Source organism: Cotesia typhae, unplaced genomic scaffold, assembly GCF_013202065.1.
Source record: "Cotesia typhae breed Kobodo isofemale line unplaced genomic scaffold, CoteBio_Ctyphae scaffold_152, whole genome shotgun sequence".
In the NCBI taxonomy this organism is placed as follows: Eukaryota; Metazoa; Arthropoda; class Insecta; order Hymenoptera; family Braconidae; genus Cotesia; species Cotesia typhae.
In genome coordinates, this window is record NW_027423776.1 from 9,333,524 (window position 1) to 9,351,581 (window position 18,058).

General features: G+C 30.4%; 4 protein-coding genes and 2 long non-coding RNA genes across 7 annotated transcripts; 4 read left to right on the top strand and 2 right to left on the bottom strand.

Annotated features, from left to right (window-relative positions):
* Positions 1-1,047: 1,047 nt before the first annotated feature.
* On the bottom strand, positions 1,048-8,852 carry LOC141535815 (uncharacterized). Of its 2 annotated transcripts, XR_012480649.1 has the most exons (4): positions 8,712-8,852; positions 8,361-8,642; positions 8,053-8,270; positions 1,048-1,537 (listed from the first exon to the last, which is right to left on the bottom strand). It is a non-coding gene; the product is annotated as an uncharacterized LOC141535815 (long non-coding RNA). The 2 variants fall into 2 exon arrangements; XR_012480648.1 differs by having other exon boundaries at positions 8,053-8,642.
* On the top strand, positions 1,521-5,919 carry LOC141535816 (uncharacterized). The gene is made up of 6 exons (XR_012480650.1): positions 1,521-1,590; positions 1,667-1,744; positions 2,074-2,725; positions 3,637-3,698; positions 4,921-5,084; positions 5,180-5,919. It is a non-coding gene; the product is annotated as an uncharacterized LOC141535816 (long non-coding RNA).
* On the top strand, positions 8,266-9,013 carry LOC141535813 (uncharacterized). Its single transcript, XM_074255948.1, has 3 exons — positions 8,266-8,405; positions 8,530-8,611; positions 8,738-9,013. The coding sequence occupies exons 1-3, from the start codon at positions 8,296-8,298 to the stop codon at positions 9,011-9,013; spliced, it is 468 nt and encodes a 155-aa protein (XP_074112049.1). The 5' UTR covers positions 8,266-8,295.
* An 84-nt stretch (positions 9,014-9,097) lies between these two features.
* L(3)72dn (UTP4 small subunit processome component l(3)72Dn) lies at positions 9,098-11,950 on the bottom strand. The gene is made up of 4 exons (XM_074255946.1): positions 11,697-11,950; positions 9,887-11,441; positions 9,401-9,703; positions 9,098-9,241 (listed from the first exon to the last, which is right to left on the bottom strand). The coding sequence occupies exons 1-4, from the start codon at positions 11,798-11,800 to the stop codon at positions 9,125-9,127; spliced, it is 2,079 nt and encodes a 692-aa protein (XP_074112047.1). The 5' UTR covers positions 11,801-11,950; the 3' UTR covers positions 9,098-9,124.
* Positions 11,951-12,246: 296 nt separating this feature from the next.
* On the top strand, positions 12,247-14,591 carry Xrcc1 (DNA repair protein XRCC1). The gene is made up of 2 exons (XM_074255947.1): positions 12,247-13,868; positions 14,137-14,591. The coding sequence occupies exons 1-2, from the start codon at positions 12,523-12,525 to the stop codon at positions 14,288-14,290; spliced, it is 1,500 nt and encodes a 499-aa protein (XP_074112048.1). The 5' UTR covers positions 12,247-12,522; the 3' UTR covers positions 14,291-14,591.
* A 589-nt stretch (positions 14,592-15,180) lies between these two features.
* Positions 15,181-17,586, top strand: Pi31 (Proteasome inhibitor 31 kDa). Its single transcript, XM_074255820.1, has 5 exons — positions 15,181-15,576; positions 15,703-15,852; positions 16,370-16,635; positions 16,937-17,110; positions 17,374-17,586. The coding sequence occupies exons 1-5, from the start codon at positions 15,430-15,432 to the stop codon at positions 17,501-17,503; spliced, it is 867 nt and encodes a 288-aa protein (XP_074111921.1). The 5' UTR covers positions 15,181-15,429; the 3' UTR covers positions 17,504-17,586.
* Positions 17,587-18,058: the final 472 nt, after the last annotated feature.

The window sequence follows — 18,058 nt, forward strand, 5'->3', positions numbered from 1 at the left end:
CCGATGGCATTATTCTGATGATGCTTTACTTTACCATATACTTCTTCTCGGGCCCTTCGACTGCCAACACGGCGTCGGTTATGTCGTCCTAATTTTGTTTTAGAGAGATATGTACCAGAGACCAGCGTCTGTCTCTGATGCTTTTATACAATTAACGCTTACTACTCCGTTGTACCTTTCTTTTTTTGTTTTCTTGCGTTTTCTCATTCGCGAAAATTATTATTATTATTATTTTTTTTTTTTTTTCAGATGGAATTAAGATAAATTTTATTTTTTATCATCCTTGAAAAAATTTTTTTGCAAGAACGGAGCGCTTAAATTTTTTGAAAAAAAAAAATTTTAGGTTAAATGTTGAAGATATAAAAAAATAATAGAAAAATCTTTCAGTACAGGTAAATTTAATGATATTAAGATTAGCAGTCACTTGACAATTTTTTAATTTTTTTTAACAAACAAATTTGTTCCAAAAAATTGCATTTTTAATTTTTTAAAATTGCTACATGTCAATTTTTTTTGCCATAATTTATTTGTTACAAAAATTTAATTACAAATTTTTATATTTCTTCACAATTCTTTTATTCCAGATTATTGACTGATATTCCAAGATTACTTATTAAAATCATTAATAATTGTTCACTCTAAACATCAAATTATTGAATTTTATTTTTATCGATTTGAAAAATTCAGCTTACACTCATGGAGAGAGTGTTTTTTATAAAAAAAAAAAATTGCCAAAAAGCACACATCGAGTTTTTATAACAACATTATTGGGTAAAGTAAAGTATCCTTTGAGCCCTTTACCAGCCCTCCTGTTATTTATTAACAAAATGATAGATTGACATATTCATTTATTTTTGCTGATTCGATGAATTTACCGTAAAACCAGTTATTTTGAAACTTAAACAACTTATTGCTTTATTAGTGCAGTATGGAGTGTTGAACACTGGTATTTTATTTTAAATTTGCTTTTATATTTCAATATTGTCAATACAGAAGTTTAAAATAACACCCGGCTTCAAAAATGGGAAATTTGTTTAGAGCTAAAAAAAATTTCGAGGAAAAAAATTATTTTTCTATAAAAGTTAAAAGTCATAACTCAAAGAACATAAATTATTTCATTAAAAAAATTAAATTTGAGTACTAAATCCAAGCCTTGCTCTTAAATTTATTGGAATTATAAATAAACAGACTTTTATTATCATTATTGTCCCGACGAAACAATTATTTATTATTGAAACAGTACTTATGATATTAATATGTTTTAGATGTTGCAGTTAAATGTGTCAGACTAGTAAAATTGTCTTGTAGCGTTCAACGGAAGCACTCGAATAAATTACTCGGTTGGACTTACATTGGTTGAGTTGAGTGTGCTAAGAATTTAAGAGAGATATAAATCATTAATTATCATTCCCCTGTATACCTATACCAGTATTCAGTACCGGTACCCAGCATTTATCTGCAAAATCATTTGATGCTGATTCTGCTCCGGTTGCTCTGCATGCCAGTCCGGCTTATCCACAACAACTACTGCTCACACCTGCGCAAGTTAATAAATTCCAGCCGATTGTTATCATTAATACCGAATAACAAGTAAGTTTAATTTATAATTCCATGCACCCAACTTTATTCAAGCTCACATTAATAATATTTCTTCTTTATTTTTTAGGATGTTTTATATAATTCTTAAACTTTATAATTCTAAACTTTCTTTATGATAAGTTTTAGAAATAATGGGGATTTTCATGTAAGTTTCCAAATATTTGATACATTTTTATAAGATTTTACAAATTGAAAAATTTTTCTATTGAATTAAAAAAATAACTAAAAGTGTAGAAAAAAATGATAATGAAATTTAGAGACACCTGATAATTTAAAAAAAATTTTTTAAATAATTTTCTAGATCTATATTTAAAAATAAAAAATTTTTTCAATTTATCTTCAAAATAGACCTTAGTAAATACATTTTTAAAAATTTAATTTTAATTATTTTTTGAAAAAATTTTTATATAACTTAAAATTTATTTTTTTATTAAAGAAATAATAATAATAATAATTTAGAACTATTATTTTCAGACTGATGATCAGACACATTAGGTAATGGCAAACCGTAGCATCAAGTCCCATCGCACCTCGCCGCATTTAATAGTATGTACATACACTCTTTGGCGACGATGGATACTGGACTGTGATAGCAAACCCGCAAAATCCCTGGGCTCGTGTCGCGTCTGTGTTATTACACACATATACAAATGTGCGATGTGTAAAGTAGATATGTGTTGAAGAGTATGAGTCTATCAGACATACAGATATACAGATATAGAGGCATGGATAGAACATATAAGCTAGTGGAACTACTCGTTGTTGTCGGTAGTTATACTCTATCGTCCGGTGATAAAAGTCGATGGGGATAATAATGCGTTGATACTGGTATATGGTGTCGGCGCATACACAAGAGAGACAGAAGGCAGAAGTACATATGTGTATGTAGGTAGATGCTCTGATACTGGTGGTGGGTTTGGTTATGCGTTTTATGTTGTATATAGTACAGGGTCTCGCGTGCACCAGTATGAGTAAAATAAAACGCGAATTGTGAAGTAGTATAGTCTGGCCCGCGTCCGCTTGTCTGACTGTCAGTGGGTCGTTGAACCCCCCTTGCCTCGCTGTCCACCGCCGTCATTGCGAGGCCGTTGTTGCTTTTAAGTGTAATAAGTCGCCGTCATTGTGTGTATGTAATTGCACATGGTATTATATCTGGTTTTATTTGCGAAATAAGATGACTCGCTGTTTAGACTCGCTCAAAAAATCTTTAAACAAAGTCTTGGGTTTCTCTTTTTATTTTTATTTCTTCATTTTAAATTAAATAAAAAAAAAACTTCGACTTTTTTTTATCAGTAAATTATTTAAAAATTTTTTTATTTTTTTAAAAGAATTTTTATTTAAATTTAAGTATTTTAAAACAAATAGCCCAAAATTTTGAAGCAAAACTCCAAAATAAGTATCAAAAATTTATAAATAAATCTTGAATTTTAAATTCTTAATTTTGAGTAAAATATTAACGATACAAAAAATCAAGAGACTTTTTTTTTGCAGGAAATTGAATTTTCTTAAAAAAAGTTCCTTATCACTCGATCGGATTTCCAATTCATTTGAGAGTTTATACGTATTTTATCAAAGGATAGTGTTGTAGTTTATTTTTTGAGATAATTTATTAGAAAATAATTTTTAAATTATTTTTTTCTTCAATTTTTAATCAATAAATTACTTAGAAATTTTTAACTAATCAATTATGAGTATAAAATTTCTCCTGAATTATTTTAATTAATTTTTTTATTTAAATTAAAAAAAAAAAAAAAAAACGAAACTAATTCCTGAATTTGAATGCCCCGAAAAAATTAAAAAATTTATCCATTACGTAAAAAAAACACTCGAGTATTTTGATAAGATTAAAAAAAACACTAAATATTTAATTCTAGATTAACTTGTTCAGCCGTAATACAAAAACAAAAAATGTTTTATCAATTTATAAAAAAAAAAATAACTTTATTAAATTTTTTCTCAAATAAAATTAATAAATTAATCAAATTGAATAATTTTTTTTTTTTTTTTTTTTTTTTTTTTTTTTTTTTTTTTTTTCAGAGCCAGCAGCCGTCCAGAGGAGAGTTAACTTGCTCAATCATATATGATGTCGAATTGACACGGTGTGTATTATATTTGAATTTTTCAAAAGGTTCCAAGCGAGAGATGAAACATAAAGAGAGAAAGAGAGAGTCGGAGTGACTGCAACAGTTTGGTTATATACTGTGGTCTGATGTCTGATGCGAAGGGTGTCTCGGCGGGGGTTAGTCTAGACGGGAGACCCCCGATTCACTTTACTCACTCTCTTACTCTCCTCAACGTTCACCCCTACCGCCTCTGCATAATACCAACTACTACTATACTATACCGTGGAGTTTTAGTGGATAGGAGGCAGACTGCAGACTGCAGACTGCAGACTACAGAATACAGAGTACAGACTCACTCGGAGAAGTATTGTATGAGCTTGTGTATTAGTCCCGGACCAGAGAGGATTGTTAAACTGCATCTTCCTAAATTGCATTTGCGTTTTGTCAAAGTTTAAAAATTCACCACTTTCCACTATCCTCTAGTCTACATCCTGGCGCATTCACTAAACTCCGTATACCTTCAGATCTGGTTTTACTACTGGCGACCGTTTTACTCGCTCTAAGCTTTAACTACAATCACTATCATTAAATATTTGCTTATAAATTCCCAGACTTAATCCCTCAGCTGTGAATTATTTATTATTAAATATTTAATCATTCATTTTATTATTTATTATAATCGTTCAAAATTTTTAAAACCCACCCAGAAATTATAATTTATTAATTATCTTCAGTGAGCTGTAAATTATTTTATAATCTTCATGAAATAATGAGTTTCGATCCTTGAAGTTAAATTTATGACTCAAATATTACAGATATTAAAAAATCATCAGATACTTTTTTTTAAAGAAATTTTACTCTCCACAAAAAAGGTCTGATTCAATTTTTTTGTATCTTTTACCCCTAGCCCAGATTTTTGAATCTAAATAAAAAAAAAAAAAAAAAAACTCCAAAACAAGATTATAAAAAAATTTAATAATATACACTCAGATTTAAAATTCAAATTTCGAGTCAAAAATTAAAGATACCAAAAAATCATAAGATATATTTTTTGTAGAAAATTAAATTTTCTTAAAAAAAGTTCCTTACCACTTTATGGTATTTTGAATCCCTTGTGAATTAAAATGTATTTCATAATACACGTTGTCATCTGAATGCTTGGAACAAATATTAAGACAATAAGTAAAAGTCGGGACTTTTTGGCTGAGTATGTAATAATTTAAATAATAATTTTGAGCATAAAACTGTTAACATATAGATAGCCTTGTCAAGGTCATGTGGATGTATCTCTGGAAGTAACCGTTGAAAAAGACGAGGGATAGTAAAGAGAAGAGTGAGAAGCGAGAAGAAAGATAAGGATCAGTGGTGGTGAGCTTAGAAGAAGACGGAGCTGGAGATCGTGAAGGTGTTTGAGAAAGAGGGGTAAGTCGTTGACAAAATGATGCTACTTCGGACCTTGCTCTTCTTTATCTCCAACTCCTCGAGCCTCTATACTTACTCTTTCGTCTGTTCTGTAGGTGTATCAGTGTGGAGTTAACATCGATGGAGACCCACTGAGAGAGTGTGCGCAAAATTCTACCTATATATCCGTACCAAATTCACCATATCAGGAACGACGTCGTCGCGCACGTTGGAGGGGGCGTCTAGACGCAACGTCACGAGTACGTAGCAGCGGCTTCCCCCTTTGGCCACCACACCGCAGATGAGTATGAGCAAAAGAGACCAGAACAAGACAGAGAGCTAGAGGAAGAGGAAGAGATACACGTACAGTTCAACCAAAGGTTTCAATCCTCCATCTACCCGAGATGAGAGCCGAGCTGAGATACTGAGTCAGTTACAGCCGGGCATCACTTCACGATTCAGGATACCAACAGCTCCGCCGCCGGCTAATGGATAAATCTCCGGGTCCAGCTCAAGCTTTACATCCAGATTCACCCGCTGCACGGATTAACTTTACATTCATTATTTAAGCGTTTAATAACGCCCAATTTTTATTCACTCGCTTAGTGTAATCTAGATTACACTAATTATGCAATGATTTTTGTCATTTAAGCACACAACAGAGGTCGTTCAGAATATTTAATTTATTTAATTATTTGATTTTTAATTTTTAAATTATGAAATTATTTTTTTTTTTTTTTTTTTACTGAGCTTCATTTTTTTTTTTCATGAGTCAGAATATTTGAACCTGGAAAAATATACTTAAAATTTTTTTTTGGTAAATATTTACAAATGGGGTCAACGATTTTAATTTTCATTTTTTTGAACGAAATTTTTTTTTTTTTTTAAATACATAAAAAAAATTAACAATTAAAAAAAAAGTTGATTATCACAATTTTAACTAATTTTCAAAATAATTTATAAAGTTTTTAGAAAATTGTGATATTGAAATTTTTCTTTTAAATTTTTCATTTTTTTATGGATTAAAAAAAAAAAAAAACCAAAAAGATAAAATAGAAATTTTATTCAAAAACATGAAAGTACATAAATAGTATTTTAAATGTCAATAGTAATAAATCAAAGTACGATTTATTAATAGAATTTTATAATATTGATTTTCAATGATCGTGATTCATCTTTTACTATTTCAGATTCCGTAAATGAAGAAATTGACTTGGAACGCCAAAGTTAATTTCAAGAGAACTTATTATTATTATAAAAGCTCCAGAGAGGTTGACTCACGCATGAAGTTACGCGGGCTGATTTCTTTCAGTCTCTTGGTGGTGTTGCTAGAGAAGAAGAGAGCAAACACGAGATTTTATTTAAAAGTACGAATAAAAAATAAAAAAACAGAGGCATTTACTTTTGCGTAAATCCTTGAGTTTGTTTTATTTTTATTTTATTCGAGGCTTGACCTATGACAATTATCCGATTTCTGCCCACCTGAACATACACGAGGTTTCTCTAGTGTGTAACTTTTATTGCGTAATCTTTCGTCTGTTGATATTCAGAGCAGCCTTGAGTGTGAGTAAGTAATGTCTGCCTTTGTTTTATAAATTTATCTGGGACACTCACTTTGATTATCACATTATGACAATAATTATTATCTTTTTTCATTTTTAACAATTTGTTGATTAAGAGTTTTGTTCAGTCTTTTTTTTTTTTTTTTTTCTTTCTTTTTATGTCGATAATAAGCTTTTGTTTAATTGATAATTGATGAATTAATTATATATGATTAATGATTTATTATTATTAAAAATTATTTAAACTGTCAATTTTTTTGATATATTAATTTGATTAATTATTTAATAATCAAAGTGATTTAATTTATTCTGAAGAAATTGAAAATTAATTGTGAATTAAAAAAAAAATAATTAAAAATTTTTTTTTTCAAAAATTAATTAAAAATATTTCTAAAAAATTAACATTTACATTTTGAATCACTTAATAAAATTTTTAATTATAAAATTAAAATTTCTTCAAAATGATAATAATAATATAAATTTAGCTTATTTAAAATGTATTTATCATGAAATAAAAAAAAGTAATATGTAAAAAAAAAATGTATACAGTTGGATGGCTAGACCGCTGTTACCTACAACTACAGCTACCCCTGGACTATAACACGAGGGTCAGTCATCAGTCGCGGAGGTGTGGGCTATATGGTCATGGCTAGACGGGGAGAGAGCCGAGACGCAGGGGAGGTGTCTGTTTTATTTGTGCGAATGTGTGTATATCTGTGAGTGTGGACTACCGACGGTGCGAGGTAGGGGGTGTTGGCTAGACACTGGCTCAGACCGTCCCCGTCCAGATCTGCGGCCCGGGGGATGGGTGGTAGTTGCTAGTTGGTATAGTAGTACCAAGCGCCGGGATAATTTTCTGACGTAATCTATTTGTATCTATACTATTCACGCTTTTTTACTCACCATGCTTTTATTTATATCAGTATTAGGTTTTGGCTATTTTTAGCGATACGAGGATGCCCGAAAAATTCCTGATTTACATCACTATTTAATGTCGTATAATTTATTCATTTATGTTAAGGTAGTTTGCTAGCCAAAACACTTGCACTTGACCTCATATTAGTTTCAAAAGATTATTATTATTATTATTATTATTTTTAATTTATTTTGAGTAATTTAAATTTTTTTTATAAAAATTTTTTAAGCTAAAATTAAATTTTTTAAATTAATTAAAAAAAATTATTTATATTTTTTAAACTTCACTTGAGCTCATATAAGTTTAAAATTATTATTATTATCCTAAATTTATTTTGAGTAATTTGAATTTTAATTAATTAAAAAAATTTTTTAAGTGAAGAATATAAAATTTTTAATAAATTTTTTTTTAATACTAAGAAGAAAAAAAATTTGATTAAAAATTAAATTAATTAAAAAAAAATTAATTTATATTTTTTAAATTTCAGATGTACCAGCGGATATTAAAGTACCTGAAGAAGAAGAAGGGTAATTCGGATTTTGGACGTGACGACGGTCTTATCGAGCAAACAATCGCTGAGTGATTCTTGAATGTTCACCGGCTAGACGTCTATACTTGAACTTGTGGTTTTGTTTATTTTAAGATTACTTTATTTAGCTTTTTTTAAGGCACCGAGCTTCTATTAATTTAACACTATTATCGAGGTGATGACACCTTACACTCCTGAAACTTGTAAAATAATTGCGACACACTAATGAAGAAAACTAATGCGGAAGAGAGTAAAAAAAGTAATAAAGTTCATGTTAGCAAACAACTTACGACAGCAGACAGATGTCAGGATCTCGTGAGTGCTGATAACACGAGGTAGTGATACGACATTAATTTTTTATTATTTAATCAGCTAGCTTTCTTTTTTTTTTTTTTCTTCCATTAAATAATAACAATAATCATTGTTGTTGTTATGACTGGCGAAATACCGCTACGTCAGTAAGGAACTGATATGCATTGAAAAGAAAGCGGAAAAAAATTGGAAGCGATTTGATCATCTGTCTGGTGAAAATGTCAAGAGGGTACGTATTGAAATAATCAATACTCAAATGACTATAAAAAAAATATTTATATAGCTTTGTACACTTATATTTATAGTTGTAGTGATTTTTTATTCTTTACCGTTCATGTTGTGGTTTTATTAATAGCTCGTTGAAGAATATCTCGGTGAATCGAAAGTCCGTGAGCTTAAGGATAAATTACTGCCCGCAAATAAATCATTTGAGCGGAACTTAATACCGCCAGGAGCAGTCAACCCATCGCCAGCTATTCCCCGGATAAGTTCTACTACAGTTGGCTGGAGATCATCACTACCGGAGCATAATCTGGAAGTTTTCGGGCGTTTGCATATCTCGCCGAAAAATACTATTATTACGTTTTTGCCAGAACATTTTACTCATCAGAAATTCATTATTCTTGGATGAATTTATCTGTTATAATTTATAATAATACTAATAATAATTATTATTAGCATTATGATTATATTACTTCAATTTAATACCAGTAAGTATTTATAAAATTAATTTTATTACAATTTACATTATGAAAAATTTTTGTTTCAACGTTGGAGGTAGCTTTTCTGTTAATGATATTGGGTTTACTTCAACCGCTACCATTTCTTCATTATTGAACCATTCCAGATGTACTAAATGCTGGTAAAAAAAAAAAAATTTATTATTATTTTTTAAATTATAATTTTCTCTCAAAAATAAATTACATAGTAAATCATTAAATTCCATAAAAAATAAAAATTCTCTAACTAAAATTTATTATACAAATTTTTCAGATTAAAAAAAAAAATCAAAACATACCTTATACTTTTTAATAACTTGAAAAACAGATTGCGTTTGCGAACTGGATCCTGAGCTGGATCTACTATCATCTTCTCCAAGTTTCCTTACTTTATTAGCCTTATCCATAGTTTGAAAATCTCTGTTTTTATGCAACGCATATACAGTAGTATCATCATGAAGAATAACAACACTCTCATTATTAGGATCAAAGGTGACATTCGTAATAGGAAAATGTCTTGCCAACCAGTGGGAAGGTAATTTACTCTGCAAGTTCATTGAGAATTCAGTGAACAGTCTCCTCGATAAATTATACTCGATTATCTGGTAAAATAAAAATCGACAATTATTATCTCGCTAAACCTGTTTTAACCGGCAGTTAACTACCATCATAACAATAATAATAATAATAATAATAATAATAATAATAATAATAATAATAATAATAATAATAATAATAATAATAATAATAATAATAATAATAATAATAATAACAATAATAATTACCTTATGATCAGCGTAAACGACCACCAGATTCGAGGAACTCTTCTGCACAGCCATAGCAGTTGGAGGGCAAGAGTACCTGGGCAGCGACCACCATTCGGGTGACATCGACCCCAGCTGAGCAACAACATACACAACGATCCCGCCAAAGCGATCCGAACAGATCAAATACTTGCTGTCTCGAGAAAAGCACATCAGCCCGATGTTATCCAGCTTCTGTCCAGCAGTAGAGAAAGAATTCTCCAGCACCAAGGAATCTCCATCTTTCCTGTAAACATGAATCCTATTCCCGTCTTCCTCACTTTCATCTCCATCGCTGCTATTGGTATTAGCAACAAACAACTTGCCATCTGGACTGAAGAGCATCCTGTGAACCCGCTTCAACATCCTGTCCGCGGTAGCCTTGGTAAGTTGAGCTTCATCTCCACTGACTTTAAATTTGAATATCCTCATGTGAGTCTCGGTCGAATAAACAATTAATTTGGAGTCTCTAGAAATAGCATACGAGGTGATAGTCTCCTGGCCTTTGGACCTGAGCTCCAGGAGCTTCCTGGGCTCGTTTTGGAGGGAGTGAAACATCCCTGGAGTGACTGTGGGGTCTTCAGCAGCGCTTCCGAGCTCCCAGAGCTCCAAAAAGTCGACATAGCGCAGCAACACGCGTCGCTTTTTCGAACAAACTGTCACGCAAGTCGGCTGGAGGAGTGGCGGGTACTTTGCGAGCATTTTCGGCGGGTACCTGGACTGTGCGAGGTATCCGTCGACTCCAGCGGAGTACAACCTGCCGTCAGCTTCCACTAAAGCACGGACGTCGTGCAAGTGAAGCCTCCTCTCGATGCCTTTCACCCAGCTGGCTGCTCCTCGCCCGGGTTTCACGACTTTCACGAAGCTGCGCACCACTGGGTCCACTCCTGCGCAATAGATCACTTTGGAGTCCTGGGTTATCGTCAACGCCAGGATATCCGCGGTGTGGCTGTTGTGAGACTCGATCAGTGTGCCCATTGCTGAGTCCCAGATCGACAGAACGCCCCGAGAGTCTCCGGAGACGATCTGGTTGTCGTTGGTGACTCCTAGACACCAAACAATTGTTTCTTTTTTTATTTCCTTACGAGCTGTCGTCATTTTGTGGATTACGTGGCCTGACACCGCGTCCCAGACTCGCACGGTGTCTAAAGACCCGGTGAAGATTCTGTTGCCGGTCGTGTCCCACTTTATGCACAGGATCCGGCCTTTTTGCTTGTCCAGCAGACCCTCATAGCGAAGGAAGTCTTCTAGAACTGTGAAAATATTTATGTAGCCGTCCTCGGTGCCGACTGCCACTCGTGTTTTGCTTGGGTTGATGTCCAGGCACCAGGACGCTCCGCCGGTTACTGCCAGCTCTTTTTTTTTACTCAGGGTTGATAAATTGTACTCGGTTACGAAACCACGCAAGCCGGTTGATAGCAGGCGGTTTTGGTTGATGAAGACCATTGACTCGATTGACTCTTCGAGGTGGTCTACGATCGTAGATTCTAGGAACGGAGCGTAAGAAACGTTCCATAGTTCTATTGTGTTGTCATTTCTGAAAAATTATTTAGTCAATATTTGACAATTTTTTGGTGAAGAAAAGGAAGATCATTAAATTATATTTAAAAAAAAAACATTTTTAAAAAATTGCATGTGTAATTTTAAAAATTTTCTACATGTGAAATTTTTTCTTTTAATTTTTTTTTTAAATAATTTTTTAATAAAATAAATTGTTAAAATTTTTAAATTTTAATTAAAAATTAGATTTTTTTTTTTTAATTAAAATTTAATATAAATAATAAAAACTAACCTAGCAACAGCTAATTTTTCGTTGACATTGTCGTAGCACATACACACAATAGATCTTGGTTCGAGATTGTAGAAACGAACGTTGTGAATTTTATAAGAAGCCATAATATATTTTATTATTTTATATCATTAAAAAATAGTATTTTAATTTTTATTTACTAATGACTACTTGTTGTAAACATTACGAACACGTGTGAATTATTCTAAGTCAGTGAGGTTAAAATTACTCATGCACGCACTCATTTTTAATTTTGAAAACTTAATACAGATGGCACTACTAGTTAGTAAAAATTTCCCGTCTAATTTAGTTAGAGAGCGATAATGAGAATAATCCAATATGTCAGCTGATCAAAAATAAAAAAAATATCAAGTGATTGCTAATTTTAACGTCAAAAATTTATTTCCATCTTTCTTTAAAAAAAAAAAAAAAAAAACTTTGCACAGGTAAATTAACTACGTAAAACAATTGATAGTTTTTATTTGACATTTGACTTGTGCAGTGTCAACAGTACTATCTTCTGCACATGTGCAAGCCGTAGTGTGTTATTTAAAAAATAAATGTCTGAGGTAAGTAAAAAGTGGACATAAAATTCTCCCGCCAAGTAATTCTTTGTTTACTAACATGTGAAAATATTTTAACAAAATTTTAATCAATTAAAAAAATTAAATTTACAGAGACTAAAAATATAAACAAGTATATTTTAATTTTTTATCAGTAAAAAAAATTATTTAATTTAAAAAAAAAAAAAAAAAGTGTCTAAAAAAAATAAAAAGAGGTTATGGTTCACCACGTTATTGACAAAAAAAAATAAACAAGTAAGAAAACAATGATTATAAAACTAGAAAAAATAATCAGCTGTTCTTCGGAGCATGCTTCATACCCAGCATCAAACCTTTTGCACAATCCCCCACCAGGACCATGGAAATGTGCGAAGCCGGGCGAGCGACTGTCAACAGTAATCTTCGAGCTACCAGAGTCATCATGTATAATCGGCCTTGACATTGGCAATTACAGATCCTGCGTAGTGATCGTGAACGCGTCAACCTCCCAGGAGCCGGACAACTGGGTCCCGCTGGTGAACCACCAGTTCATAACCCACGAGGAGGCAGCCAACGGCAAGTTCAAGGACCAGGTCCAGTTGTTCACCAAAAAAGAGCTCAAGGCTGAAGCTGTCAAGACTAAATTTGACAGGGTGAAAGTCACATGTTTGCAGTCTGCTAATTTAAGGGAATTATTTGGCCTGAGTTTCATCACTCTGCGCACGGAAGTCATCCTCGACACTGGTATCGACGTCTTCGGCAGGTTCAAGCTTAAAACTGATTACTCTGAGAGCGATTCAATGCTAAATTTCAAGGAGCGGTTTATGAAGCTGCTGCCTGACAAGCAGAAGAGCTACAAAGACAGCTTGCTGGAGAAAATGAAGGAAACTAGGCTGAGTAATTTTAACAAGCGGCAGGAAAGCGAGGAGAAAAAACCGAGGAAGAGGCCGCTGTTGGAGAAGCTCGAAGCTGGCAAGAGCGACGAGGTTTTTGGTAAAAAAAATAATTTTGATCCTAGTTCTGGGAATTCTGATAGTAATAGTAATAACAGTAGTATGTTTAGTAATGTTAATCATAATTATGACGATAAAAGGTTGAGTGACGTTGCCAGGACACCTTTTGGTGATGTCATCCCGCCGGAGGTGAAGAAAACTCCCAAGCCAGTAAATGACAAGAAGAAAATTGATAAAGCTTCTACTTCAAAGGTTGATGGAAGTAAAGTCACTAAAGATAAGACTAAGGGAGTTAGCAAGGATAAGTGTGACCTCTGCTCGAGAAGTCCTGATGATTTCTGCAAAGTTTGCAAGAAGTTACCTGCTCCGAAAACCGACAAGTCTCCGCCAAGGAAGAAAGCTAAGGCTAAAGAAGTTAAGAAAGCTAAAAAAGAATTTTCAAAGCTGCTAGGTGATGTCAGGTTCTCGTTAAGTGGGTATGTTAATCCTCAGCGGGATGAAGTTAGAAGAAAAGCTCTGAAGATGGGTGCTAAGTATGTTGCTGATCCTAATACCACGGATAATAAATGCACGCACTTAATTTGTGCTTTTAAAAATACGCCCAAGTATCAGCAGCTTCAAGGACATGCTAAAATTGTTTCGCATGTTTTTATTGAGGAATGTTTTGATCATAAGAAAAGGTAATTTTAATTTCGAAGCATCAGGGGGTGCTTTACGTTCGAAAAATTTTTTTGCCTCGGTTTTGCAATTATTTAATTAATTACATGATTGATAATTTACGTAGCCTAATTAATTTTATAGATAATTTAATGGAGATTAATTCTGGCACTGGTAAAAATTAATTTAGGATAATAAAACCAAGAAAAAAAAATATTAAAATAATTAAAAGAAACTTCCTTTCTATCGACACAATTTTCTGATAAAGAAATAATTTTTTTTTTATTATAGATACCCCTGGAGACGTTACGCATTGAGTGGTAAAGACAGAAAAGCTGATGAAAGTGAAGAAGAAATAGAAGGATCAACTTCACCAGTAAGACCACCGAATCCTTATGAACAGGAAACTGATTCTGATACCGATGATAATGATGATAATTATTAAAATAAATACTGATTTATTTAGAAGTTAATTAAAATTTTTTTTAATTACCTAGAAATTTGATACACTTTAATAAAAATAATTAAGAAGACTATAACAGTTCTGATTGTTGAACTAAATGTTTCTGAATCAGGAAAAAAAATTAATTTATATCAAATTCTGGCTAATTAAAAAAAAAAAAAAAAATTAAGTCTAAATATTGATAATTTAATTTTGATAGATTTATATTATGAATTAAAAAAACTACAATTTATTATTGATTAATAATTGTACATAATGTGAGAATAAAATTGAGGAGTATTTTACTTAAAAGAGTAATCAATGATTTTTGGAATTTAGGTATTAATTATTAAATAATTTTAAGTTATTATTATTGTTAATTTATGTATAAAATTTAATTTTTATTTTTTAAATTAATTTTTAATTTTTTGCAAACTATAAACGTGGCATTAAATGATAAAAAATAATGTGTAAGATAAATTAAAAAAATTAAATTTTAAATCTTAACAGATAATTTTTAAATATTCAAATTTTGTAACATAATTACTTGTGAAAAAATAATACAAAAGTTAGCCAAAGTTTCTAATTTTATTTTTCATTTATTAAATTTGGAGCAAAAAAATTTTCAAGTTTTTTACAAATTAAATTTTTTTTCTTACTTTTTTGTAATAATTTTTTGAATAAAAAAATTTATAACAATTTTTAAATGTCAGTAAACTTAATTTTAATTTTAAAAAATAATTTTTAATAATTATAATAAATTTAAAATTTTGCTATTCTTTTGTTTTACAAAATTTCTGTCAGATGACAGCACCATTATAAAGCGGTTCAAAATTAACTTTTTAAAAATTCATTTTGGCGTAAATATTTTGACATAAAAAAAAAAAAAAAAAATTCAAAATTCCGTTTAAAAATTCACTTATCTCTCAAAATAACTCATAAAAAATTTAATTATACTACCTTCGTAGTATTTTTAAAAGTCATCGTGTGAATTAAAGCAGTACCGGGTGTCCATGTTTTAAAACTGACTATTACGACTAAAAAATATTGTGTCAAACTATTGTGTTTATTTACTTACCAAGTTTTGTCATAAATTTATCTACTATTTAACGTAATCGCCTAATTATAAGTAAGTAAGAACGATGGCGAATACCGCCGAATATTTTGGTTTTGAGATGCTCAATAAATTGGTAGACAATCAGCTAAATAAAAAGGAAGATGTGCTGATTCTGTTTACTCATTGGTTTTTCATAAAAACTGGATTCAAATGCATTGGACTCGGTGATGAGGTAACTTATTTACAAATTATTGCAATTTTTTCTGACAATTAATAAAATTTTTTTTTTTAATTTATTTATTTCAATTGTAGAAAATTTATAAATTAATTCATAACCTAAAAATTTATATTTTTGCAGAAAACAGTTGAACCGAACACAGAAGGTCATGAATTTTTGCCTGAAGGATGGAATCAAAAAGATTTTTATGCTCTGAGATATTTAAAAGAAGGTCAATTATATATTTTGCTGGGAAGAAAGTCTGATAATAATTTGCTGCTTAATTTATTGGTAATTTTTTTATTTATTTAATTTATTTATGACATTAAAATTAGCTGTCACTTGACAATTTTTTATAATACTACAGTTAGTCGATTATAATTAATTTAATCGACATCTAGAAATTTTTAGAATTTTTTCTGATTAAAAAAATTATTGCAAACAATAAAAAAAAATTTAATTTGTAAAAAACTTAAACTGATTAATTTAAAAAAATTTTTTAACAAATAAATTATAGCTAGGAAAATTTATCTAAAAAATTCCATATTTAAAAGCTTAAAAAAAAAAATTAAAATACAATTTTTTAAAAATAATTTTCTAGGCTTAATTTATTTTTTAAGAAAAATAAATATTTACAAGTGCAGTCAAACATTTTAATTTTAATTTTTTTGACCGAAATTTCTATTTGATTTTTTTTTTTAAAATACATCAAAAAAATTAACAACTTAAAAAAAAAAAAATGATTGTTACAATTTTAACAAATTTTCAAAAAAATGCCTTTCATTTAATAATTAATATTTCTTTACAGAGAGTAGATGACAATGGAGTGTCAAACGTTAAATTCCAAACAGAGACAGTAGTGAACAGCATCCACGGCGGACTGTCAACTCTGATACCGACATATCAGGAGGTAATGAATAAAATCCGTGAGGATCTTGTTGAGCCTGTTTACACAGGGACTGCCAGAGAGATGTCCACCCAGACATCTCAGAGTGAAGATCGCAGGCCATCTAATCCTGACAACGATCCACTGAGGGTAGGACCTCCTCATATTCCTCAACGACCACCACGTTGGTAAAGATATTTAATTAATATATAATATTACAGATATCCCATGATTCAGATGTCTTTGCAGACTTATGGTCATTTCCTTACCACTGATCCTCTCCAATTTATCAACCCTGACCTTCAATTAAATATCATCAATAATAAGCCCTATCTTTTCTGAAATTTAAATCCACTGCTGGGTCCAAGAATTTTGATAAATATACAAATTACTTTAATGTTGGTTCTCTTACTCTGGACATTAATTGCCCAGTTGTACGGAGTTAATTAGTCAAGAAAAATTTTATAATAAATTGGTTTATTTTTTTAGGGATCCTGCGACAGATCCACGGGCAGTAGGTCGTGCTGATTTAGATCCTTTCGCTGGTGTTGGTCCTCGTGGTGGTGGCATGCTCTTCGACCCGTTTCAACCAGATCGGAATTTACCCAATCCAAGATTTCCAGGTCGTCCTGGAGGGATTGGTGGTCCTGCTTTTTTACCACCGTAAATATTTTTTATTATTTATTTTTATATATTAAAATTATTTTTTTTTTTTTAATTAAGATTTTATAAAATTCTATATGTATTTATATCAATAATTATACAATACTAATTTTAAAAGTAGATCATTTTTTTTATATTGAGTTAATTTTCTCAATACTTTTTTTAAAATAAATTCAAAGTAAGATTTAATCAAAAATTTGTATTATTAAAAAAAATTTTTTTATTTATAACAAATAAATTTAAATTATTTTTTTTTTTTTCAGTGGCGCAATACCACCTGGTGCAAGATTTGACCCTTTTGGACCACCAGACAATAACTTACCACGTCCACCACGTGGAAATCCTGATCATGATCATCTTCCACCTCCTGGATACGATGATATGTTTATGTAATAGTCTTTTTTCTCTTAAAAATTCACAATTTTTTATATTGTTAAAAACTGGAATTAATAAATAAAAAAAAAATATTCATACAATTTGTTTAGTCAATTTTATATTACTGATTATCAAATTTAAAATTGTATTATTTTTTTTTATTTAATATCTTGAAAAAAAAATTTTTTAGGAAAAAAATTTTAAGGATAAAAATAAATAAACATCAACAATTTTATAAATTGTGCTTGTTGAAAAATTTACATATTTTTATTGAAAAAAAAAACAATTTTTTTTAATGTCAGTTTGTAAGTTGAAAATTATTTTACAGCATCTAAAAAAAGACAATTACAGATAATTATTAAAACAATACACAATACATTGTTTATTTTTTTTAACTAAGAAAATCTGCTCTTAATAATTAAATAGCAAATAAAAATAAATGTATAAAAAAAAAGTTGCAAAAAGCGCATTGTATCAACATTTTCAGCTCATAGAGTTAATCCATCAAAATATTCTTAATTATTCACTATTAATGATATTTATCAATAATATAATTAATGAAGTTACCAAACG

Excerpts from the sequence above, each read along its gene's own strand:
- LOC141535813 (XM_074255948.1), top strand. The coding sequence starts at position 8,296 with ATGAAGAAAACTAATGCGGAAGAGAGTAAAAAAAGTAATAAAGTTCAT. Across the intron at positions 8,406-8,529 it reads GTGAGTGCTGATAACACGAG|TAAGGAACTGATATGCATTG; the intron begins GTAGTGATACGA and ends CCGCTACGTCAG. Across the intron at positions 8,612-8,737 it reads CTGGTGAAAATGTCAAGAGG|CTCGTTGAAGAATATCTCGG; the intron begins GTACGTATTGAA and ends TTTTATTAATAG.
- Xrcc1 (XM_074255947.1), top strand. The coding sequence starts at position 12,523 with ATGATTATAAAACTAGAAAAAATAATCAGCTGTTCTTCGGAGCATGCT. Across the intron at positions 13,869-14,136 it reads TGTTTTGATCATAAGAAAAG|ATACCCCTGGAGACGTTACG; the intron begins GTAATTTTAATT and ends TTTTTATTATAG.
- Pi31 (XM_074255820.1), top strand. The coding sequence starts at position 15,430 with ATGGCGAATACCGCCGAATATTTTGGTTTTGAGATGCTCAATAAATTG. Across the intron at positions 15,853-16,369 it reads ATTTGCTGCTTAATTTATTG|AGAGTAGATGACAATGGAGT; the intron begins GTAATTTTTTTA and ends ATTTCTTTACAG. Across the intron at positions 17,111-17,373 it reads GGTCCTGCTTTTTTACCACC|TGGCGCAATACCACCTGGTG; the intron begins GTAAATATTTTT and ends TTTTTTTTTCAG.